General features: G+C 52.5%; 1 protein-coding gene and 4 long non-coding RNA genes across 15 annotated transcripts in view; 3 read left to right on the top strand and 2 right to left on the bottom strand.

Annotated features, from left to right (window-relative positions):
• Positions 1-2021: 2021 nt before the first annotated feature.
• Positions 2022-5407, bottom strand: LOC144337070 (uncharacterized). Its single transcript, XR_013409702.1, has 2 exons — positions 5116-5407; positions 2022-3219 (listed from the first exon to the last, which is right to left on the bottom strand). It is a non-coding gene; the product is annotated as an uncharacterized LOC144337070 (long non-coding RNA).
• Positions 2041-23811, top strand: part of MYO1F (myosin IF) — a 59040-nt gene continuing 37269 nt past the window's right edge. For 10 of the 11 annotated variants that reach the window (XM_077979770.1, XM_077979773.1, XM_077979772.1 and 7 more), the window contains exon 1: positions 2041-2175. In XM_077979770.1, the coding sequence (XP_077835896.1) occupies positions 2173-2175 (3 nt within the window). In that variant the 5' untranslated portion in view covers positions 2041-2172. Of the gene's footprint in view, positions 2180-23811 lie in introns of all 11 variants that reach the window. The other variant, XM_077979768.1, reaches the window with a different exon arrangement.
• On the top strand, positions 6698-8385 carry LOC144337062 (uncharacterized). Its single transcript, XR_013409694.1, has 2 exons — positions 6698-7161; positions 7297-8385. It is a non-coding gene; the product is annotated as an uncharacterized LOC144337062 (long non-coding RNA).
• On the bottom strand, positions 8296-15936 carry LOC144337063 (uncharacterized). Its single transcript, XR_013409695.1, has 2 exons — positions 15661-15936; positions 8296-9369 (listed from the first exon to the last, which is right to left on the bottom strand). It is a non-coding gene; the product is annotated as an uncharacterized LOC144337063 (long non-coding RNA).
• LOC144337068 (uncharacterized) lies at positions 20227-22697 on the top strand. The gene is made up of 2 exons (XR_013409700.1): positions 20227-20457; positions 21158-22697. It is a non-coding gene; the product is annotated as an uncharacterized LOC144337068 (long non-coding RNA).

Below are 23811 nucleotides of genomic sequence, written 5' to 3'. Positions count from 1 at the left end.
CTTGAACTCCTGGGCTTAAACGATTCTTCTGCCTCACCCTGCCAAGTAACTGAGATTATAGGTGCACCACCACACCCAGCTGATGTTTTAATTTTTTGTAGAGACGAGGTCTCGCTACGTTGCCCAGGCTGGTCTGGAACTCCTAGGCTCAAGCGATCCTCCCACCTCAGCCTCCCAAAGTGCTGGGATTACAGGCATCAGCCACCATGCCTGGCCCTCACAGAGGCTCTTAAAACCACACAGCCTAGCATCTGCCACCCTGGCCATCACACTCCCCGTCACTCCGCATGCTCCAGCCACACCAGCCTCCCTGAAGTTCCTAAGTTGTCCTATGGTTTTCTCATCTCTGGGCCTTTGCTTGAGCGGTTAGCATGGCCAGGTGCACGCTCTTGCCCCTCTTCACCTCCAGCTTATTCATCGGTGTCAGCACAAACGTTGCCTCTTCCTAGAAGCCTCCCCTGATGGCCCCCAACAAAGTGGGGTCCTCCTACCCATTCATATTCACTCCTGAGTGCCTGGAGACATTGCTGAGAATTGCATGCACCAAGCCCATCAATTCTGCAAACTTGCTCAGGAGATTCCAGCAGAGACGGGCTCCTTCCCAGCTGTGGCCACTAGGGGCGCTGCATCTTAACATCTTCAAGGAGGATGCGGGTTTATCGCCCTGGACCAAAGATGGATCTGAACATGGATCCCCCCCGAGGGCCTCCCAGGGTTGGGTCCTGCCTCGGCCACCTCCCTGCTGGGTGGTGTGGGGAAGTAACAGCCTCTTAGAACTGCCATTTCCTCACATGTCAAGAGGAGCCTCAGGCTGGTGTCCCAAAGACCAGCTCATGGGCTGACACGTACATGGGCCAGGCTCTGCTGTGGGGAACCCACGTTCCCATTTTACAATGAGAAAAGGGAGTGACTAAGTCACCCAGGAAGTGGGCAAGCAGGAGGCTGTTAAATCTAGATGTGCCGTCCAAAGTCAGAGGCCTTCCAGATGCAGCTGCTTCCTAGTACCTCCACTTCTGTACATAAACACGTGTGACTTCTGAGGGTCATCTAAAGAGGGAGGTTGGGCTGCGTGCGGTGGCTCACGCCTGTAATCCCAGCACTTTGGGAAGGTGAGTTGGGAGGATCACCTGTGAGGTCAGTTCAAGACCAACCTGGCCAACATGGCAAAACCCCCTCTCTACTAAAAATACAAAAATTAGCCTGGCGTGGTGGTGGGTGCCTGTAACACCAGCTACTCGGGAGGCTGAAGCAGGAGAATCGCTTGAACCCAGGAAGCGGAGATTGATGTGAGCTGAGATTGTACCACTGCAATCTAGCCTGGGCGACAGAGCTAGACTCCATCTCAAAATAATAATAATAATGAGGGAGGTTGCCCAGGGATGCCCAGAGCAGACACAGCTGAAGTAGGCACCCTTCCGTGTTTTTGTTTTTTTGTGTTTTCTGGTTGTTTTTAGAGACAAGGTCTCACTCTTTTGCCCAGGCTGGAGTGCAGTGGTGCAATCACGGCTCATTGAGGCCTCTACCTCCCAGGTTCAAGCGATCCTCCCACCTCGGCCTCCCGAGTAGCTGGGACTGCAGGCTCATGCCACCATGCCCAACTAATTTTTTTTTCATTTCATTTTTTGTAGAGATGGGGTCTTGCTATATTGCCCAGGCTGGTCTCGAACTCCTGGACTCAGGCGGTCCTCCAGCCTTGGCCTCCCAAAGTACTGGGATTACAGGCGTGAGTCACCACCCCTGGGCCCCTTCCTTGGTTTTAAAAAGAGACCCAGGAAGCTCAAATTCTTCCTGGATTGCCCTGAAAAGAGGTGGTCGGTCCTGCAGCCAGCTGACCCAAATGTTCCTGCAGCAGCCTCGTCCCCAAGGAGTTGGAAAAGGGACCTCTGAGGTCCAGTAGTGGCTGCCATCAAGCTCTGACCCCTCCCTTCAGGCTCAGGGCCCCAAACAGCCAGCTCCCCGCCCCCCTCCACACCCAGCTTCCCTCCCCCATGGCCTCGGCCCCTCCCGCCAAAGGAAGTGAGAAGGGGCTGTTGTAAGAGGAACTAAAGCCAGGAGTCCGGTGAAGGGGTAGAAGCAGGGCCATGCCCAAGCCACCCCCAAGAGCCCCCTGAACCTGCACCTCCATCACGACCCATTCAGGTGCCTCCAGGAGCCCAGACACCAGCCCCCACCATGGTAAGTCCTTCAAGAGTGGGATCTGGAAGTGCAAAAGATGAGGGACACCAGCCAGGTGTCAGGTGGAGGTGTCCTGAAAATGACCATCAGAAATTGGGGTGAGGGGAGGGGCATGGTGGACTTTTGTGGGGGTGGGGGGGTCTCTCAGTGCAGCTCAGCTGCCTCCAGCATCCTTTACCAGGGAGCAAGCTCCCTTCTATAGGTGGTGGGGATGCCAGTGTGGTAGACGGAGATCCAAGGATAGGGCAGGACCTGGAAGACAGAAGGTGGCCCAGGGAGAATCACAGTCTGCAGGGACAAGGACATACCCTCCTTTGCTTGCAAATTAAGGTAGCCCTTTCCCAGTCCAGCTCAGTCCCTCATCTCCCTGTGTAGCCTTGGGCCAGTCACTTCCCCTCTCTTGGCCCCGGTTCCCACAGATGTCATATTTGGAAGTCCGTCTAGATGGGGAAGTTCCTCTTCAGGGGTCTTTTAGTTGTAACATCCTCAGGGTCTGTGGGTTCTGCCACGGAGTCCTCAGCTGAGATGAGAAGCGGTGTCTAACAGACGATGGGGTGAATTGACGCCCTCCCTGTGCCGGTGACGGGTGATGTGGCTGCAGCAGAGGCAGGAGAGGCTGAATACGTCCATGCCACCCTTTGGTGGCCATCCCTCATCCCAAGACGAGGATGGCAGCCTGACGTGTTGCTGCCTGTCAAGCCTGAGGTCTGTTGATGGCGGCAATGGGGAGACTGTCGTGATCACGGGGCTGTTACTAGCAGCATCGCAGCACCATAAGACACAAAGTAAGAGGTGGCCAGGGCTGGCTGTAAACCCCACCCCACAGCTCTCTGCTGTGCAGACCACTTCAGCTTTCATTTCTCGTCATTCTGTCAATGAGAATGAGAGCATGTGGCTGGGACAGCGGCCACTGCAGGATTCTTGGCAGGTGTAGCTTACCAGGGTGGAGTCAGGAACAGAGGGCAAGAGGCAGAGGTGGTATTAGTCTGAGAGACGACACCTTCTTTCAGGAAGCCAGAGAGGGCCAGGCATGGTGGCTCATGCCTGTAATCCCAGCATTTTAGGAGGCTGAGGCGGGTAGATCACTTGAGGTCAGGTGTTCAAGACCAGCCTGGCCAACATGGCAAAACCTCGTCTCTACTAAAAAATACAAAAAAATTAACCGGGCGCGGTGGCACACTCCTGTAATCCCAGCTACTTAGGAGGCTGAGGCAAGAGGATAACTTGAACCCAGGAGGCGGAGGGTGCAGTGAGCCAAGATCCCGCCGCTGCACTCCAGCCTGGGTAACAGAGCAGACTCCGTCTCAAAAAAAAAAAAAAAAAAAAGAAAGGAAAGCCCATGAGAAATTGGGCATCCCGGAATTCACACCCAAACCATCAGCTGGAGCCCTGAGATTGTTGGGGTGAGAATTCTTCCAGGACAAGAAGCAAGCCAGGGAGGCTCAGGTCCTGGGATGGGCAGGGCTTTCACCAAAAGAACACAGGAAGTGATTTGCTACTTGAAAGCAACCCCACCCCTCCTCAAGGAAGCCCTCTGAAAATGCTTAGTCAACAATTGGCTTGGCAGACAAGGTCTGGGAGGGGCCAACCATATCGCAGAGGATGATAGAAGAGAAAAAAAATGACACCCAGCTCTGTCTGGGGATGCTGAGATCTTCCTGGAGGAGTGGTGACTGCCAGGAAGATCGCTGAAGGATTCAATGAAACCATATTTCTGAAGTCCTTTACAACAGCGGTTCTCAACCCCCGGGCCGTGGATCGCTATCGGTCCACGGTCTGTTAGCAACCGGGGCCGCAGAGCAGGAGATGAGTGGCAGGTGAACGAGCCTGAGCTCCACCTCCTCTCAGATTCTCAGGGGCTCCATTAGAATCTCATAGGATCACAAACCCTATTGTGAACTGCACACATGAGGGATCCAGGTTGCAGGCTCCTTATGAAAATCTAATACCCATCCGGGAGCAGTGGCTCATGCCTGTCATCCTAGCACTTTGGGAGGCTGAGGTGGGCGGATCACGAGGTCAAGAGATCGAAACCATCGTGGCCAGAATGGTGAGACCCCATCTCTACTAAAAGTACAAAAATTGGCCAGGCGCGGTGGTTCACGCCTGTAATCCCAGCACTTTGGGAGGCCGAGGTGGGTGAATCGCGAGGTCAAAAGACCGAGACCATCCTGGCTAACACGGTGAAACCCCGTCTCTATTAAAAAAAAAAAATACAAAAAAAAAAAAAAATTATCCTGGCGTGGTGGCTGGCGCCTGTAGTCCCAGCTACTCCGGAGGCTGAGGCAGGAGAATGGCGTGAACCCAGGAGCTGGAGCTTACATGGCGCCACTGCACTCCAGCCTGGGCAACAGAGCGAAAGTCTGTCTCAAAACAAAACAAAACAAAACAAAAACAAAAAGTAGCTGGGTGTGGTGGCACATGCCTGCAATCCCAGCTACTCAGGAGGCTGAGGCAGGAGAATCGCTTGAACCCTGGAGGCGGAGGTTGTAGCGAGCCTAGATCGTGCCATTGCACTCCAGCCTGGGCGACACAGCGAGACTCCCTCTCAAAAAAAAAAAAAAAGAAAGAAAGAAAGAAAAGAAAATCTAGGCCGGGTGCGGTGGCTCAAGCCTGTAATCCCAGCACTTTGGGAGGCCGAGACGGGCGGATCACGAGGTCAGGAGATCGAGACCATCCTGGCTAACACGGTGAAACCCCGTCTCTACTAAAAAAAATACAAAAAAACTAGCCGGGCGAGGTGGCGGGCGCCTGTACTCCCAGCTACTCGGGAGGCTGAGGCAGGAGAATGGCGTGAACCCAGGAGGCGGAGCTTGCAGTGAGCTGAGATCCGGCCACTGCACTCCAGCCTGGGCGACAGAGCGAGACTCCGTCTCAAAAAAAAAAAAAAAAAAAAAAAAAAAGAAAATCTAATGCCCTTGGCAGGGCGCGGTGGCTCACGCCTGTAATCTCAACACTTTGGGAGGTCAAGGCGGGCGGATCACCTGAGGTGAGGAGTTCAAAACCAACCTGGCCAACATGGCAAAACCCCGTCTCTACTAAAAATACAAAAATTAGCCAGTTGTGGTGGCGCGTGCCTGTAACCCCAGCTACCCAGGAGGCTGAGACAGGAGAATCACTTGAACCCAGGAGGCAGAGGTTGCAATGAGGTGAGATCATACCACTGCACTCCAGCCTGGGCCACAGAGCAAGGCTCCATCGCAAAAAAAAGAAAGAAGAAAGAAAGGAAAGAGAGAGAGGGAGGGAGGGAGAGAGGGAGAGAGGGAGGGAGGGAGGGAGGGAGGGAGGGAGGGAAGGAAGGAAGGAAGGAAAGAAGGAAGGAAGGAAGGAAGGAAGGAAGGAAGGAAGGAAGGAAGGAAGGAAGGAAGGAAGGAAGGAAGGAGGGAAGGAAGGAAAGAAAGAAAGAAAGGGAAGGAAAGAAAGAGAGAAAGAAAAGAAAATCTAATGCCCCACTCCACCATCCACAGAAAATTGTCTTCCATTAAACCGGTCTCTGGTGCCAAAAATGTTGGGGACCGTTGCTTTACAGAGCACATAACAAGCACTTGATCCATGGTAGCTGCCATTAGCTGGGATGTCATTCTTTTCTGGATTTAGCAATGGGGATGGATGGAGGTGACCATCGTGGTAATTGGGGAGGAGTTGCTGTTGCTGTGAGTGGTCATTGCTGGGTTGTTGGTATCATTGGTTGTGGTGGTGGTTGTGGCAGTTTCTTGTTGCAGGTTCGTGGTGATAATGGCTCTTATGGGTGGGCTGGTGGTGGTGGCGGTTGGTGTTTAATGTTCGTTGGTGGTGGATTGTTTTCAGCTGGAAGTGCCGGAGATGCTTGGTGACCAGTGGAACGATGGCCATCGGTGGTTGCTGTTATTTGTAGAGGAGGGGTGTTGGTAGTAGCGTTCATTTGCTGCTGGTAGTTTATTGTTGGTTTCTGGTAAGATGATGAGCAATAGTGGTGCTGGTTCAATGTTGGTTTTTGAACAGGATAGGACTGGTGACTGCTGTTTTCTGGGGTTGCTAATGGTAGTTGGTTATGTGTGGTTGCTGATGGCTAGTATTTTTGTTTGTTTTGTTTCTGAGACAGAGTCTCGCTCTATCAACCCAGCTGGAGTGCAGTAGTGCAATCTCAGTTCACAGTAACCTCCGCCTCCTAGGTTCAAGCAATTCTTATGCCTCAGCCTCCTGAGTAGCTGGGATTACAAACACCTTCCACCACCACACCTGGCTAATTTTTGTGCTTTTAGTGGAGACGCGGTTTCGCCATGTTGGCCAGGCTGGTCTCCAACTCCTAACCTCAAGTGATCCACCTGCCTCGGCCTCCCAAAGTGTGAGATTACAGGTGTGAGCCACTGTGCCGATGACTAGACAGTGGTTGGTTTTGTTTTTTTTGTTTTTTGTTTTTTTTTTCTGAGACAGAGTTTTGCTCTTGTTGCCCAGGCTGGAGTGCAGTGGCGCGATCTCGGCTCACCGCAACCTCCGCCTCCCAGGTTCAAGTAATTCTCTTGCCTCAGCTTCCCTAGTAGCTAGGATTACAAGCATGTGCCACCATGCCTGGCTAATTTTGTATTTTTAGTAGAGACGGGGTTTCTCCATGTTGGTCAGGCTGGTCTCGAACTCCCGACCTCAGGCGATCCACCCTCCTCGGCCTCCCAAAGTGCTGGAATTACAGGCATGAGCCACCGCATCTGGCTGGTGGTTGGTTATTACAGCTTGGTGTTGGTGGTGGTGATTGTGGGAGATTATAAGGAAGGCAGATGGTGGAATTACTCATGGTCCCTGTCTGACATTGGCTAGTCATGGTGGTATTGGAGTTATCCGCAGTTTCTGTTTGTCTTTGAGAAGGGTAGGAGAGAGAGTGGAGACGTCCACTGATTGCCTTTGGTTGGTGATGGTGGCGATGTGAGGGTAATAGTGGTTGTTTTTAAGGTACAGTCACCAGGCCAGGAACAATGGCTCATGCCTGTAATCCCAGCAGTTTGGAAGATGGAGGTGGGAGGATCACTTGAGGCCAGGAGTTTGAGACCAGCCTGGGAGACATAGCAAGACCCCGTCTGTACAAAGCATTTAAAAATTAGCCAGACATGGTGGAATGGACTTGTAGTACCAGCTACTTCGGAAGCTGAGGTGGGAGGATCACTTGAGCCCAGGAGTTCCAGACTGCAGCAAGCTGTGATGGCACCACTGCACTCCAGCCTGAGCAACAAAGACAGACTTGTTATTTCTAAACAAATAAATAAGATACAGTCACAAAACAGGGAGACCAGTGAAGTGGCTGCTGGGTCCAGAATCAGCGGCCATGAGGATGGACAGGAAAGGCTGGGAGTCAAAAGGAATTTAGGAGGAAGAATCAGTAAGACCTCTAATTGGGCACGGTCACAGTGGCTCACACCTGTAATCCCAGCACTTTGGGAGGCCGAGGCAGGTGGATCACTTGAGGCCAAGAGTTCGAGACCAGTCTAGCCAACATGGTGAAACCCCATCTCTACTAAAAACACAAAAACTAGCCAGGCGGGGTGGCATGTGCCTGTAATCCCAGCTACTCAGGAGGCTGAGGCAGCAGAATTGCTTGAACCCAAGAGGCAGAGGTTGCAGTGAGCTGAGATCACACCACTACACTCCAGCATGGGCACCAGAGCGAGACTCTGTCTCAGAGGGAATTTTAAAAAATGCCTGTAATTGATTAGATGCAAAGAGTGAACATAGCAATGAATCAGACACAGGCAGGTTTCTGTCTTGGGGGTTGGGGACCACATCCCAGAGGATCTTCCCCAAAAAGCAGTAGGGGCAAGACCAGGGTACCCCAGCTCCAGCTAATGCGTGGAGATGTTTGAGGTGGTAGCCACCGACTGTCAGCAATCTCCAGCGATGAGACAAAGAGCCCAGCTCCAGAAAGACAAGGGTCCCCACATACAGAGGCCGGCCACAGTGGCTCATGCCTGTAATCCCAACACTTTGGGAGGCCGAGGTGTGTGGATCATGAGGTCCGGAGATCAAAACCATCGTGGCTAACACATTAAAACCCCGTCTCTACTAAAAATACAAAAAAAAAATAAAAAAAAAAAATTAGCCGGGCATGATTGCGGGCGCCTGTAGTCCCAGCTACTCAGGAGGCTGAGGCAGGAGAATCGCTTGAACCCGGGAGGTGGAAGTTACCAAGATCATGCCACTGCACTCCAGCCTGGGCAATAGAGTGAGAGTCCATCAAGAAAGAAAGAGAGAAAGAGAGAAAGAGAGAAAGGGAGAAAGGGAGAAAGAAAGAGAGAGAGAGAGAGAGAGAGAGAAAGAGAGAGAGAGAGAAAGAAGGAAAGAGAGAGAGAGAGGGAGGGAGGAAGGAAGGAAGGGAAAGGAAGGAAGAAAGGAAGAAAGAAAGGAAGAAAGAAGAAAGAAAGAAAAGAAAAGAAAGAAAAGAAAGAAAAGAAAAGAAAAGAAAAGAAACATAACGAAACAGAGTCCAGCCCCCCGGCTTCCCCAAGGGATGGAGACTTTGGAGGTGAGAATGTTGTTTGCACAGTGCATGGATGCAGGGTGTGGCCCCAGAGCTCCACTGAGCTGGAGGCAAGGCTCCAAGGCCATACCCAGGCACCAGGGCAGGGTCTGGGAGCTGAGAGCTGGCTCCAGAAGCAGCTACGGAGGCTTCGCTCTCCTCCCAGCAACCACAGCTCGCAGGACCTGGGCGAGGAAGGAAGTGGCTGTTTGGTTGCTGTCTTCGATCTAGAGCTCTTGCTCATCACGCCCAGAAAGCAGACAGCCTGGAGCCCACGGGGTGAATTGCAAAAGCTCCCTCCTCCAGCCCTTCCTCCTGGCCAGCTCAAGGCCACCGTTGATGGGGACAGTGAGGAAGGCTAGCATTTACACTGGACAACCTTTGCTTCGTTGAATCTGCAGAGCAGCCCATGAGATCTGCATCCCTCGATGTTCCCATTTTCCAAATGAGGAAACTGAGGCAGAGAGGTTAGGCAAGCTGCCCGTACAACCTAAAGTGAAAGAGGATTTTGACTCGGTGACTCCCAAGGCCACACTATTAATAGCCATCTTGGCCGGGCACAGCGGCTTGCACCTGTAATTCCAGCACTTTGGGAGGCCAAGGCAAGAGGATCAGGAGTCAGGAGTTTGAGACCACCCTAAGAAACACAGTGAGACTTTGTCTCTATTTAAAAAAAAAAAAAGGGGGCTGTGTGCGGTGGCTCATCCCAGTGCCTGTCATCCCAGCACTTTGGGAGGCCGAGACAGGTAGATCATGAGGTCAGGAGTTCAAGACCAGCCTGGCCAACATGGTGAAACCCCGTCTCTACTAAAAACACAAAAATTTAGTCAGGTGTGGTGGCATGCACCCATAATCCCAGCTACTCAGGAGGCTAAGGCAGGAGAATTGCTTGAACCCAGGAGGCAGAGGTTGCAGTGAGCCAAGATCACGCCACTGCACTCACAGCCTGAGCAACAAGAGCGAGACTCCATCTCAAAGAAAAAAAAAATGTGGCTGGGTGCAGTGGCTCACGCCTATAATCCCAGCACTTTGGGAGGCCGAGACGGGTGGATCACCTGAGGTCAGGAGTTCGAGACCAGCCTGGCCAACATGATGAAACCCGGTCTCTACTAAAAATACAAAAATTAGCCAGGCATGGTGGCGCATGCCTGTAATCCCAGCTACTTGGGAGGCTGAGGCAGGAGAATCACTTGAACCCGGGAGGCAGAGGTTGCAGCAAGCCTAGATCATGCTGCTGCACTCCAGCCTGAGCAACAGAGTGAGACTCCATCTCAAAAAAAAAAAAAAAAATTATGAGCCAGGCATGGTGGTGCACACCTGTGGTCCCAGCTACTCAGGAGGCTGAGGCAGGAGAATCACTTGAGTCTGGGAGGTCGAGGCTGCAGTGATATGAGACCACTGCATTCCAGCCTGGGCAACAGAACAAGACCCTGTCCAAAAAAAACAGTCACCTTGACCACAACCTCCTGTCCTCCTAAGAGATGTGCTGACCCCACATGGCCTGGGCTGCCCATCCTTCCAGGACCACGACCCTCCATTCCAAATGGACTAGAATCCTGGCGTCCGCCACACACCCACGGCCTCTCTGGCTGATGTCTCTTGCAGCCGCCACTGATGCTGCCTGGAAAGTTCATGTTGCAAGACCTGCCGCCTACAGGAAGCCCTCCCGCCTCTCCATAGTACCCTCCAGCCGTGGTCTCCTTTGGGCAACTCAGACACCACTTGGGGAACACCGAGCCTCCACAAGGGCAGGTTCTGGGCCTGGTCCACCTAAGCTGGTCTCCACCTACCTCCACGCACAGTAGGGGCCCAGGAAGTGTGTTCACTCCATAGCACGCATCCTCCAGCCCCATAGGCGCCATCACCTTCACCACAAACAGCCCCTCCCTTCTGTGACACCAGGAAAGTTGCCCCCACCTGCCCCAGTTCTGCCTTCTGCCTTGGGTAGAGAGACCTCTCTGAAGAGCTGAAGGAAGAAGCTACCCGTCCTTTCTACCCCAACCACCTCAAGCCCCTGACTGCCTTTCACAAGAGCTCCAGCAGGTTGAGTCATATTCAGCTTGTGGTCAACTGTGACCACAAGCTCTTCGTTGCAACCCCACCCCCAAGGAAGAGACTTATAAACAAACAGTTTTGACTTGACCCACGGAGACTTGGAGGCCACAGAATGAGAGAGATACGTGGGAGACAGGGCAGGGGGCAGTCTCATCCCAATGGGACTTCATTCATTCATTCATTCATTCATTCATTCAACAAGTATGTATTGACCAGGCTTTCTGTCCAACACTGATGTCTTAAATCCTCTCAAGGTCACAGATGACATTTCCTGAGGCATCTCGGTGCATTTTTTCTCTTTGTTCGCTCCTGTACTCCTCTCAGAGACCCCACACAAGGGTCATTATGGAATCCATTTCGTTATTTGTCGTTGTGGTGGTTGTTGTTGAGATGGAGTCTCACTCTGTTGCCCAGGCTGGAATGCAGTGACGCAAACTCAGCTCACTGCAACCTCCACCTCCTGGGTTCAAGCAATTCCCCTGCCTCAGCCTCCCGGGTAGCTAAGACTACAGACACCCACCACCATGCCGGGCTAATTTTTGTATTTTTAGTAGAGACGGGGTTTCACCATGTTGGCCAGGCTGGTCTTGAACTCCTGACCTCAAGTGATCTGCCTGCCTCAGCCTCCCAAAGTGCTGGGATTGCAGGCGTGAGCTACCATGTGCGGCCGAATTCATTTGCAAAGAGGGGAAACTGAGGCTTGGAGAAGAGAAGTGACCTCCCTACCTCACACAGTCAGTCAACTGTCAAGCCAGGCCTTGACCCCAATCTCTCACATGCCAAAATTCTCGACTGCCCTCCCCATACCGTATTCACTCGAGCAAAACCCTCTCTCCCTTTGATGCAAGCAGCCTCTGATTTTTACGGTTGGTTGGAGCATGGAGTGTCTGGAGGCCTCGAGTGCCTGGGGCAGGAAAGAAAGGGAGAGAATGGGAAGAGAAGAGGGCCACTCTGCCAGATGAGGGAAGAGGGGAAGGGCAGGAAGAGGAACCAAGTCGTCAGAGCTGGGAGAGCCAAGCAGGCTGACCGGCCTAGCCAGACACAGCTGACCCCAGTGAGGGGAAGTGGCCTCGGGTCTTAGCTCAGCCTGAGCGGCCTGGCAGGCTGAAGGCTCGACTGGCCCCCAAAGGGGATATTGTGGACATGACCCATCTTCTTCCCACCCCATCCTCATCTGACCGCAGCACCAACCCCGGTGATCTCTGATGCAGACCAGGCTGGGGACGGACAGCTCCGTGGGTCCTCCCCAAGGTCCTGTCTGCACTGCTATGTTCCTGCTGTGTGTCCTTGAAGAGGACGCTTAACCTCTCTCTGTTCTGTAGTTTTCTCTTCTTTAAAATGGACCCAGAACGGGCGCGGTGGCTCACGCCTATAATCCCAGCACTTTGGGAGGCCGAGGTGGGCGGATCATGAGGTCAGGAGATCGAGACCATCCTGGCTAACACAGCGAAACCCTGTCTCTACTAAAAATACAAAAAATTACCCGGGCGTGGTGGCGGACGCCTGTAGTCCCAACTACTTGGGAGGCTGAGGCAGGAGAATGCTGTGAACCCAGGAGGCGGAGCTTGCAGTGAACCGAGATCGCACCACTGCACTCCAGCCTGGGCGACAGAGCGAGATTCTGTCTCAAAAAAAAAAAAAAGCATAGGCTGGAGCCTGGCACACAGAATAAGTGCTAGTTTGGTGTTTGGGTTTTTTGGGTCTTCACCTGTCACCCAGGATGGAGTGCTGCCACCATCACAGCTCACTGTAACCCCGAACTCCTGGGCTCAAGTGATCCTCCTGCCTCAGCCTCCTGAGTGGCTGGGACCACAGGTGCACACCACCATGCCTGGCTAATTTTTTTTTCTTTTTTTTTTTGGGAGAGATGGGGGTCTCACTATGTTGCCCCGGCTGGTCTCAAACACCTGGCCTCAAGTGATCCTTCCACCTTGGCGTCCCAAACTGCTGGGATGGCAGGTGTGAGCCATCCACGCCTCGCCAGGTGTTCACTGTTGTTGTCACTGTTTTCTATGTTATTATTTCCATCCAATCTGCACCCATAAGCTCTTCAGAGACAAAATGCACTTCCTGTGTCCCCACCCACTTACACAACTGTGCCTGTCCCCAGCCTCTCCCCAAGTACCTGCTTAGAAAAAGAACAGACCCCGTAATTCACAACCCTGTTCCTGCCCCACTAGGCCCATGAATGATGCCACTTTGCCCACAATTATTTATTTTTAAATTTTTATTATTATTATTATTTTTGAGATGGAGTTTTGCTCTTGTTGCCCAGGCTGGAGTGCAATGGCGCGATCTCGGCTCACTGCAACCTCCGCCTCCCGGGTTCAAGTGATTCTCCTGTCTCAGCCTCCCGAGTAGCTGGGATTACAGGCGCCCGACACCACGCCCAGCTAATTTTTGTAGTTTTAGTAGAGACAGAGTTTTGCCATGTTGGTCAGGCTGCTCTCGAACTCCCAACCTCAGGTGATCCTCCCGTGTCAACCTCCCAAAGTGCTGGGATTACAGGTGTGAGCTACTGCACCCAACCTGCCCACAATTGTATTGTCTCTTCTCATCAACCATCTGGTCTCCCTGTCTTGAAAATGAAACGGGCCGGGCATGGTGGCTCATGCCTGTAATCCCAGCACTGTGGGAGGCTGAGGTGGGCGGATCACCTGAGGTTGGGAATTCGAGATGAGCGTGTCCAACACGGTGAAATCCTGTCTCTACTAAAAAACACAAAAATCGGCCGGGCGCGGTGGCTCAAGCCTGTAATCCCAGCACTTTGGGAGGCCGAGACGGGCGGATCACGAGGTCAGGAGATCGAGACCATCCTGGCTAACACGGTGAAACCCCGTATCTACTAAAAAATACAAAAAACTAGCCGGGCGAGGTGGCGGGCGCCTGTAGTCCCAGCTACTTGGGAGGCTGAGGCAGGAGAATGGCGTGAACCCCGGAGGCGGAGCTTGCAGTGAGCCGAGATCGCGCCACTGCACTCCAGCCTGGGTGACAGAGCCAGACTCCGTCTCAAAAAAAAAAAAAAAAAAAAAACACAAAAATCAGCCGGGCGTGGTGGCGGGCACCTGTAATCCGAGCTACTCCAGAGCTGAGGTAGGAGAATCACTTGAACCCGGAAGGCGGAGGCTGCAGTGAGCCAAAATCACACCACTGCACTCCAGCCCGGGTGTCAGAGCAAGACTCTGTCTCAAAAACAATACCACCACCACCAAAAAAAAAAAAAAAAAAAAAAAAAAAAAAAAAAACCAGGAAACACAGGCTCCCCTGACCCCACTTCTCCACCCCACAGCCTCTCTCCCTCTTTCCCTCTTCCCCTTCTCAGCCAGATCCTCATTGCTGTCTATACCTCCTAGCCTCCCAATCCCGCTTCTGACCCTAGGGCCCCTCTCAGTCTCCAGTGAGCTCAGATCCTCTTCAGGCTTGAGTTGATGGCTCCTAACCCACCCTCGTCCCATCTGGGCCTCCCCCGCCTGGTCCCGGTTTTGCCTCTGACTTCCCTGGCAGTTCTCAGTCAGCCAGTCTGTGGTGGGTGTCAGCTTCAAACCTTCCACGCCACTGCTCCCTGGGATTCTGTCCTCTCCCAACGCACCCCAGGGGCTCTCAGTGCATCCCAGGCAGCACCCCCTTCTTTTTTTGTTGTTTTCTTTTTTTTTTTTTTTTTTTTGAGACGGAGTCTCGCTCTGTCGCCCAGGCTGGAGTGCAGTGGCCAGATCTCAGCTCACTGCAAGCTCCGCCTCCCGGGTTCACGCCATTCTCCTGCCTCAGCCTCCCGAGTAGCTGGGACTACAGGCGCCCGCCACCTCGCCCGGCTAGTTTTTTGTATTTTTTAGTAGAGACGGAGTTTCACCGGGTTAGCCAGGATGGTCTCGATCTCCTGACCTCATGATCCGCCCGTCTCGGCCTCCCAAAGTGCTGGGATTACAGGCTTGAGCCACCGCGCCCGGCCTGTTGTTTTCAAGACAGGGTTTCACTCCTGTCACCCAGGCTGAAGTGCAGTGGTGCGATCTCGGCTCACTGCCACCTCTGCCTCCCGTGTTCAAGCGATTCTCCTGCCTCAGCCTCCCGAATAGCTGGGATTACAGGCGCCTGACACCACGCCTGGCTAATTTTTGTATTTTTAGTAGAGACGGGGTTTCACCATGTTGGCCAGGCTGGTCTGGAACTCCTGACCTCAAGTGATCCATCCGCCTCAGCTTCCCAAAGTGCTGGGATTACAGGCATGAGCCACCATGCCCAGCCAGCACCCACTTCTTATAAAAACACCTAATTAGGCCTCCTTTAAATCCCAACATTAACCTCAGACAATGGATACACTCGACTCCCATAGTTTCAAAAATAATCAGTGTGATTGCCTGCAATGAAGACCTTACAATAAAGTGTGTGTCCAAATATGAAAGTGCTAGGGTCAGGCCAAGGCGTGGTGGCTCACGCCTATAATCCCAGCACTTTGGGAGGCTGAGGCAGGTGGATCTCCTGAGGTCAGGAGTTCAAGACCAGCCTAACCAACATAGTGAAACGCCATCTCTACTAAAAATACAAAAAAAAAAAAAAAAATAGCTGGGCATGGTGGCGGGCTCCTGTAATCCCAGCTACTAGGGAGGCTGAGGCAGGAAAATCGCTTGAACCTGGAAGGCAAAGGTTGCAGTGAGCTGAGATCGCGTCATTGCACTCCAGCCTGGACAACAAGAAACTCCGTTTCAAAAAAAAAAAGAAAGAAAGAAAAAGAAAAATTCTGTCTCTACTAAAATTACAAAACATTAGCTGGGCATGGTGGTGCATGCCTATAATCCCAGGTACTCAGGAGGCTGAGGCACGAGAATCACTTGAATCCAGGAATCAGAGGTTGCAGTGAGCTGAGATCTCACCACTGCACTCCAGCTTGGGCGATAGAGCAAGACTGTGTCTCAAAAAACAAACAAACAAAAAACTGGCCAGGCACAGTGGCTCACGCCTGTAATCTCAGCACTTTGGGAGGCCAAGGCGGGTGGCTTACCTGAGGTCAGGAGTTCGAGACAAGCCTGACCAACATGGTGAAACCCCATCCCTACTAAAAATACAAAAAAATTAGCCAGGCATGGTGGCAGGCGCCTGTAGTCCCAGCTACTTGGGAGGCTGAGGCAGGAGAATCACTTGAACCCAGGAGGCAGAGGTTGCAGTGAGCTGCGATTGCACCACTGCACACCAGCCTGGGCGACAGAGTGAGACTTAGTATCAAAACAAAAAAAGGGGCCGGGCGCGGTGGCTCAAGCCTGTAATCCCAGCACTTTGGGAGGCCGAGACAGGCGGATCACAAGGTCAGGAGATCGAGACCATCCTGGCTAACCCGGTGAAACCCCGTCTCTACTAAAAAATACAAAAAACTAGCCGGGCGAGGTGGCGGGCGCCTGTAGTCCCAGCTACTCGGGAGGCTGAGGCAGGAGAATGGCCTAAACCCGGGAGGCGGAGCTTGCAGTGAGCTGAGATCCGGCCACTGCACTCCAGCCTGGGCGACAGAGCAAGACTCCATCTCAAAAAAAAAAAAAAAAAAAAAAAAAAGGAAAGAAGGAAAGAAGGTGCTAAGGTCAGCAGTCCAAGAAGGCCCAGGAGAGCCACCAGGTGCTCCCACCCGTACACAAGTATGACAGTCCCACCTACAGGTCACTTTTAACGCGACCACCGGCAGGACTTTCAACAAAGTGAGCTTCCAAAATGTTGAACTTGGCCAGGCACCGTGGGTCATCCCTGTAATCCTTGCCCTCTGGGAGACTGAGGCAGGAGGATTGCTTGAATCCAGGAGTTAGAGACCAGCCTGGGCAACATAGGGAGATCCCATCTGTAAAAAAAAAAAAAAAAAAAATTTTAAGTAGCTGGGCACAGTGGTACTTGTCTATGGTCCCAGCTACTCAGGAGGCTGGGGTGGGAGGATCACTTGAGCCTGGATGTCAAGGCTATAGTTAGCTATGATTGCACCAGTGCACTCCAGCCTGGGCAACAGAGCAAGACCCTGTCTCAAAAAAATAAATTAAATAAGTTTTTAAAATAAAGTGTTGAGCTCTTAGCACACTGAACAAAACTAAAATCTCCCAGCTGGGCCCAGTGGCTTCCACCCATATGCCCAGCTACTCAGGAGGTCAAGGCAGGAGGATTGCTTGGGCCCAGGAGTTCAAGGCTGCAATGATGCATGATTGCACCAGTGCACTCCAGCCTGGGTGACAGAGTGAGACCTTGTCTCAACAAAGACAAGAAAAAGAAAGGAAGGGCTGGGTGCGGTGGCTCACGCCTGTAATCCCAGCACTTTGGGAGGCTGAGGCAGGCGGATCACGAGGTCAGGAGATCGAGACCATCCTGGCTAACATGGTGAAACCCCATCTCTACTAAAAATACAAAAAATTAGCCAGGTGTGGTTGTGGGCACCTGTAGTCCCAGCTGCTCAGGAGGCTGAGGCAAAAGAATGGCGTGAACCCGGAAGGCGGGGCTTGCAGTGAGCCGAGATTGCGCCACTGCACTCCAGCCTGGGTGACAGAGCAAGACTTCGTCTCAAAAAACAAAAAAAAAAAAAGAAGAAGAAGAAGAAAGGAAAAAAAAGAAAAGGGAAGGAAGGGCCGGGTACAGTGGCTCACGCCTGTAATCCCAGCACTTTGGTAGGCTAAGGTGGGTGGATCACGAGGTCAGGAGTTCAAGACCAGCCTGGCTAATACGGTGAAACCCCGTCTCTACTAAAAATACAAAAATTAGCTGGGTGAGGTGGCATGCATCTGTAGTCCCAGCTGCTCAGGAGGCTGAGGCAGGAGAATCGCTAGAACCCGGGAGGTGGATGTTGCAGTGAGCCAAGATTGCACCACTGCACTCCAGCCTGAGCGACAGAGTGAGACTCCATCTCAAACAAAAAAAAAAAAAAAAAGAAAGAAAGAAAAAGGAAGGAAGGGAGGGAGGGATGGACGGACGGACGGAAAGGGAAGGGAAGAAAAGAAAGAAGGAAAGAAAACAATGGAAGGAAATAAGGAAAGGAAGGAAGGAAGGAAGGAAGGAAGGAAGGAAGGAAGGAAGGAAGGAAGGAGAAAAAAGAAGCCAGGCATGGTGGCTCACTCCTGTAATCCCAGCACTTTGGGAGGCAGAGACGGGCGGATCACTTGAGGTCAGGGGTTCGAGACCAGCCTAGCCAACATGGCGAAACCCCGTCTCTACTAAAAATAGAAAAATTAGCTGGGCATGGTGACAGGCACCTGTAATCCCAGCTATTTGGTAGGCTGAGACAGAAGAATCGTTTGAACCCAGGAGGTGGAGGTTGCACCACTGCATGAGGTCATGCCACCGCACTCCAGCCTGAGCAATAGAGTGACACTCTGAAAAAAAAAAAAAAATGCCAGGCACTGTGGCTCACACCTGTAATCCCAGCTCTCAGGGAGGCAGAGGTGGGAGGATAGCTTGAGCCCAGGAGTTTGAGACCTGCCTGGGCGATATAGTGAGACCCCGTTCTCCATTAAAAGGAAAAGAAAGAAGAGAGAGAGAGAAAGACAGAAAGAAAAAGAAAGAGAGAGAGAGAGAGAGAGAAAGAAAGAAAGAAAGAAAGAAAGAAAGAAAGAAAGAAAGAAAGAAAGAAAGAAAGAAAGAAAGAAAGAAAGGCAGGCAGGGAGGAAGAAGGAAGGAAGGAAGAAAGGAAGGAAGGAAAAGGAAGGAGGGAGGGAAAGAGAGAAAGAGAAAGAAAGAAAGGAGAAAAAGAAAGACAGACAAGAAAGAAAAGAAAGAAAGATGGAGGGAGAGAGAAAGGAAGGCAGGCAGGGAGGGAGGAAGAAGGAAGGAAGGAAAAGGAAGGAGGGAAGGAAAGAGAGAGAGAGAAAGAAAGAGAAAGAAAGAAAGGAGAAAAAGAAAGAAAGAAAGAAAGGGAGAGGGAGGGAGAAGGACGGAAGGGAGGAAGGGAGGGAAAGGAAGGAGGGAGGGAAAGAGAGAAAGAGAAAGAAAGAGAAAGAAAGAAAGATGGAGGGAGAGATGGAGAAAGGAAGAGAGAGATGGAGGGAGAAAGGGAGAAAGGAAGGAAGGGAGGGACAGAGTGAGAAAGGAAGGGAGGGAGGGAGGGAGGGAGGGAGGGAGGGAGAGAGGAAAGAAGGAAGGGAGAGAGGGAGGGAGAGAATTCATGCCGACTACTCTGGCCAGAAGCAGTGTGAGGGGTTGAAGCCCTGACTACCCCTGCATTCCATTCTCTGTCTCTGCTGCAGCCACACCTCACCTTTCTCCCAGACAGTTAACCCCGCCTGGTGCACCCTTTCTCCCAGCTATTTATCAAAACCCTTTTCAGGCCAGGCACAGTGGCTCACACCTGTAATCCCAGCATATTGGAAGGCCAAGGTGGGAGGATCACTTGAGCCCAGGAGTTAGACATCAGCCTGAGCAACAGAGCAAGACCCTGTCTCTATGAAATATTTAAAACTTAGCCAGGCGTGGCTGGGCGAGGTGGCTCACGCCTGTAATCCCAGCACTTTGGGAGGCCGAGGTGGGCGGATCACGAGGTAAGGAGATCAAGACCATCCTGGCTAATACGGTGAAACCCTGTCTCTACTAAAAATACAAAAAATTGGCTGCTGTGGTGGCGGGCGCCTGTAGTCCCAGCTCCTCAGGAGGCTGAGGCAGGAGAATGGCGTGAACCTGGGAGCTTGCAGTGAGCTGAGACCGCACCACTGTGCTCCAGCCTGGGCGACAGAGCAAGACTTCGTCTCAAAAAAAAAAAAAAAAAAAAAAATTAGCCAGGCACGGTGGCATGTGCCTGTAGTCTCAGCTACGCCGGAGGCTGAGATAGGAGGATCACTTGAGCCCAGCTCAAGGCTGCAGTGAGCCATGACTTTGCCACTGCACTCCAGCTTGGGAGACAGAGTGAGACCCTCTCTCAAAAACCAAACCAAACCAAACCAAAAAATTCCTTCTCAGCACCAGCCCAGCCTCCTGTGCGTGTTTTTTTTTTTTTTTTTTTTTTTTTTTTTTTTGAGACCAAGTCTTGCTCTGTTTGCCCAGGTTGGAGTGCAGTGGTGCAATCTCAGCTCACTGCAACCTCTGCCTCGAGGGATCAAGCGAGTCCTCCTGCCTCAGCCTCCTGAGTAGCTGGGATTACAGGCGTGCACCACCACACTTGGCTAATTTTTTGTATTTTTATTATGTTGGCCAGGCTGGCCTCGAATTGCTGACCTCAGGTGATCCACCTGCCTCAGCCTCCCAAAGTGCTGGGATTCCAGGCGTGAGCCACCGCGCCCGGCCAAGAACCTGTCCTTTGCTGTTGAATAGACCCAGGTTCAAATCCCACACCCTTGGAAACAATACCTGCATCTTTAGTCCAGTGTCCTTAGGGAAGCTGCTATACTTCTCCAGCCTCCATTTCCCTCCGAGCCTGCCCCACACTGAGATGATGTGATGATGGCTGGTAATATCGATGATCTGCATCCCCCAAACCAGCGTAGGTGCTCTGTGAGTGTTCATTCTTTCTTTCTTTCTTTCTTTCTTTCTTTCTTTCTTTCCTTCCTTCCTTCTTCCTTTCCTTTCCTCTCCTCTCCTCTCTCCTCCCCTCCCCTCCCCTCTCCCTTCCTTCCTCCCTCCCTCCCTCCCTCCCTTCCTTCCTCTTTCTTTCTTTCTTTCTTTCTCTCTCTTTCTTTCAGATGGAGTTTCAGGCATGATCTGGGCTCGCCGCAACCTCTGCCACCCTAGCAATTTGTTCTGCTTCAGCCTCCTGAGTCACTGGGATTACAGGCATGCACCACCACGCCAGGCTAATTTTTGTATTTTTAGTAGAGACAGGGTTTCACCGTGTTGGTCAGGCTGGTCTCAAACTCCCGACCTTAGATGATCTGCCCGCCTCGGCCTCCCAAAGCGCTGGGATTACAGGTGTGAACCACCACGCCCGGCCGTGTTAATTCTTTCAAACACCCTTCAGCCTGGGTCTATCCTCATAACCACTCAGGCTTGGAGAGGGGCACCAGCCTCCCATCCCACCTTGTTCCCCCAAAGCAGTTCATCCTCTCATCAACCCTGGGAAGTGGAGCTGCCTCTCCTGTTTACAGATGAGATAGAGACTCACAGCAGCAGCTGTTCGCCCAGGCAGGATCAGAACCCAGATCTACCCCCATGCCAAAGGCTGGGCTTATTTAATGCCCATGGGCATCCCTCAACAACCCCCACCTCTAGCTGTCAGCGTGTCCAGAATCTGACCATGCACCTCCACCTCCCCCCGACCCCGCTCAAGAACATTCCGTGTCTCCCCAGTACCCCCAGGAGAGACTGGCTCCACTTCTGCCTTACAGTGGCCCATGTGGACGCTTCTGCTTGAGCCCTGCCTGTATCCCTGGAATCCACTGGCAAACACAGTCCACTTTAAAGACTTCAATCCTGGCCAGGCGTGATGGCGCACGCCTGTAATCCCAGCACTTTGGGAGGCCGAGGCGGGCGGATCACGAGGTCAGGAGAACGAGACCATCCTGGCTAACACAGTGAAACCCCATCTCTACTGAAAATACAAAAAATTAGCCGGGCGCAGTGGCAGGCAGGGCGCCTGTAGTCCCAGCTACTCAGGAGGCTGAGGCAGGAGAATGGCATGAACCCGGGAGGCGGAGCTTGCAGTGAGCCAAGATTGTGCCACTGCACTCCAGCCTGGGCGACAGAGCAAGATTCCATCTCAGAAAAAAAAAGACTTCAATCCCGGACTGGGAGCTGTGGCTCATGCCTGTAATCCCAGCAGTTAGGAAGGTCGCTTGAACTCAGGAGTTCAAGACCAGCCTGAGCCACATGGTGAAACCCCATCTCTACCAAAACTACAAAAAATTAGCTGGGCTTGGTGGTGTGTGCCTGTAGTCCCAGCTACTCAGGAGACTGAGGTGGGGGGATCGCTTGAGCCCTGGAGGCAGAGGTAGCAGCGAGCCATTGTCTCACCACGGCATTCCATCCAGCAACATAGTAAGACCCCATCTCAATAAAACAAAAATACTTCATTCCCAGCTTCATTTGCCCTGGGAGGGGGGGGTTTGCTCTCAATCTGGGTTTCTTTCTTTACCTTTGTCCCTTGTTCATTTGACAGAGAAAAGACTCAGCCCCAGTCTCTGCCTCCAGCAGTTCCTGGCCTGGGGATGGGGGAGCTTTCAAGAGGAGAAACATCTTATCTGACCATGAGTTCACCAAATGGGATAGTTCCAAGTTGCCATCACTCCTATCTGTCAGACGACTCCTTTGCAGAGATGTACTGAATAGAGACAGAGTGAGCCTGAGAAAGCCACGATGTTTAAGGCACCAGATAAATTCAGTGGGGCTAAAAGGAGAGCAACCAGGGCAGGCTTCCTGGAAGAGGAGTTTTTTGGAGAGCATGTGCCTCAGTCTCCTCCATGGGGCCTAAAGAAAGTGTCGTAGGCCGGGCGCGGTGGCTCAAGCCTGTAATCCCAGCACTTTGGGAGGCCGAGACGGGCGGATCACAAGGTCAGGAGATCGAGACCATCCTGGCGAACACGGTGAAACCCCGTCTCTACTAAAAAATACAAAAACCTAGCCGGGCGAGGTGGCGGGCGCCTGTAGTCCCAGCTACTCAGGAGGCTGAGGCAGGAGAATGGCGTGAACCCGGGAGGCGGAGCTTGCAGTGAGCTGAGATCCGGCCACTGCACTCCAGTCTGGGCGACAAAGCGAGACTCTGTCTCAACCAAAAAATAAAAATAAAGTGTCGTCTGGGTCAGGCGAGGTGACTCATGCCTGAAATTCCAGCACTTTGGGAGACTGAGGTGGGAGGATCACTTGAGGCCAGAAGTTAAAGACCAGCCTGAGCAACATAACAAGACTCCATCAATACAAAAAAATTTAAATGTTAGTTGGGCATGGTGACACACACCTGTGGTCCCAGCTACTCAGGAGGCTGAGGTGGGAGGATCTCTTGAGCCCAGGAGGTCAGGGCTACAGTGAGCTATGATCCCGCCACTGCACTCCAGCCTGGGTGACAGAACAAGACTGACTCAAAAAAAAAAAAAAAAAAAAAAGAAAGAAAAAAGAAAAAGGAAAGAAAAAGAAAAACAGAGAGGAAGTGAAATGAGAAAGTGGGAATCTGGGAAGGTGCTGGCACTACTGAGGGGCAAGGTGAAGGGACACAGAGGAGAAGGCCGTGGCAGGGGCAGCAGGGAGGCAGGGCTGGGAGTAGAGGGTGGAGCTGAGGAACAAAGTCACACACAGGCACAGAGGGCAGAGGTCACAGGACATGGTGGCCTGGAGGAGCTCAAAGGGACCAGCTGGGATGTGTGACCACAAGAGAAGAGGAGAGGTGGGAGGGGGAGAAGGAAGGAGGCCACATAGCAGCAGTGGGTCAAATGCCACAGAGAAGTCAGGGACTGGCCTGGGCCTGGGGAGGGGATGGGGGATGTGAAAGGGAGAGGCTGGGAGGCTGGCAGGAAGTGAGAACCATGATGTGCCCACTTCCCACCAAGTTGCCCGGGTCTCCCTGCTCTGCTCCTGCAGTCTGCCCTGCTCCTGCTCCTGTGCCCTGCCCGCCAAGCCTGGCATCCTTCATGGGAAGTGAGGGGCACTAGGTGGGGTGACGAATGGGCAAAGAGACCAAAGGAGAGGGCTGAGGGCCTGGGTGTGGTAGCTCACGCCTATAATCCCACCACTTTGGGAGACTGAGACAGATAATCCATTGAGTCCCGGAGTTCAAGACCAGCCGGGGCAACATAGCAAGACCCCATCTCTACAAAAAATACAAAAATTATCCAGGCATGGTGGTGCACATCTGTAGTCCCAGCTACCCGCGAGCCTGTGGTGCGATGGGAGAATTGCTTGAGCCCAGGAGGTAGAGGCTGCACAGAGCTATGATCGAACCACTGCACTCCAGCCTGGGCAACAGAGTGAGACCCTGTCTCAAAACTTTTTTTGTGGCCGGGCGCGGTGGCTCAAGCCTGTAATCCCAGCACTTTGGGAGGCCGAGACGGGTGGATCACGAGGTCAGGAGATCGAGACCATCCTGGCTAACACGGTGAAACCCCGTCTCTACTAAGAAATACAAAAAACTAGCCGGGCGAGGTGGCGGGCGCCTGTAGTCCCAGCTACTTGGGAGGCTGAGGCCGGAGAATGGCGTGAACCCAGGAGGCGGAGCTTGCAGTGAGCTGAGATCCGGCCAA

Source organism: Macaca mulatta, chromosome 19 (genome assembly GCF_049350105.2).
Source record: "Macaca mulatta isolate MMU2019108-1 chromosome 19, T2T-MMU8v2.0, whole genome shotgun sequence".
In the NCBI taxonomy this organism is placed as follows: Eukaryota; Metazoa; Chordata; class Mammalia; order Primates; family Cercopithecidae; genus Macaca; species Macaca mulatta.
The sequence above is the reverse complement of the archived record's forward strand: the minus strand, read 5'-3'. Positions and strand labels throughout refer to the sequence as shown.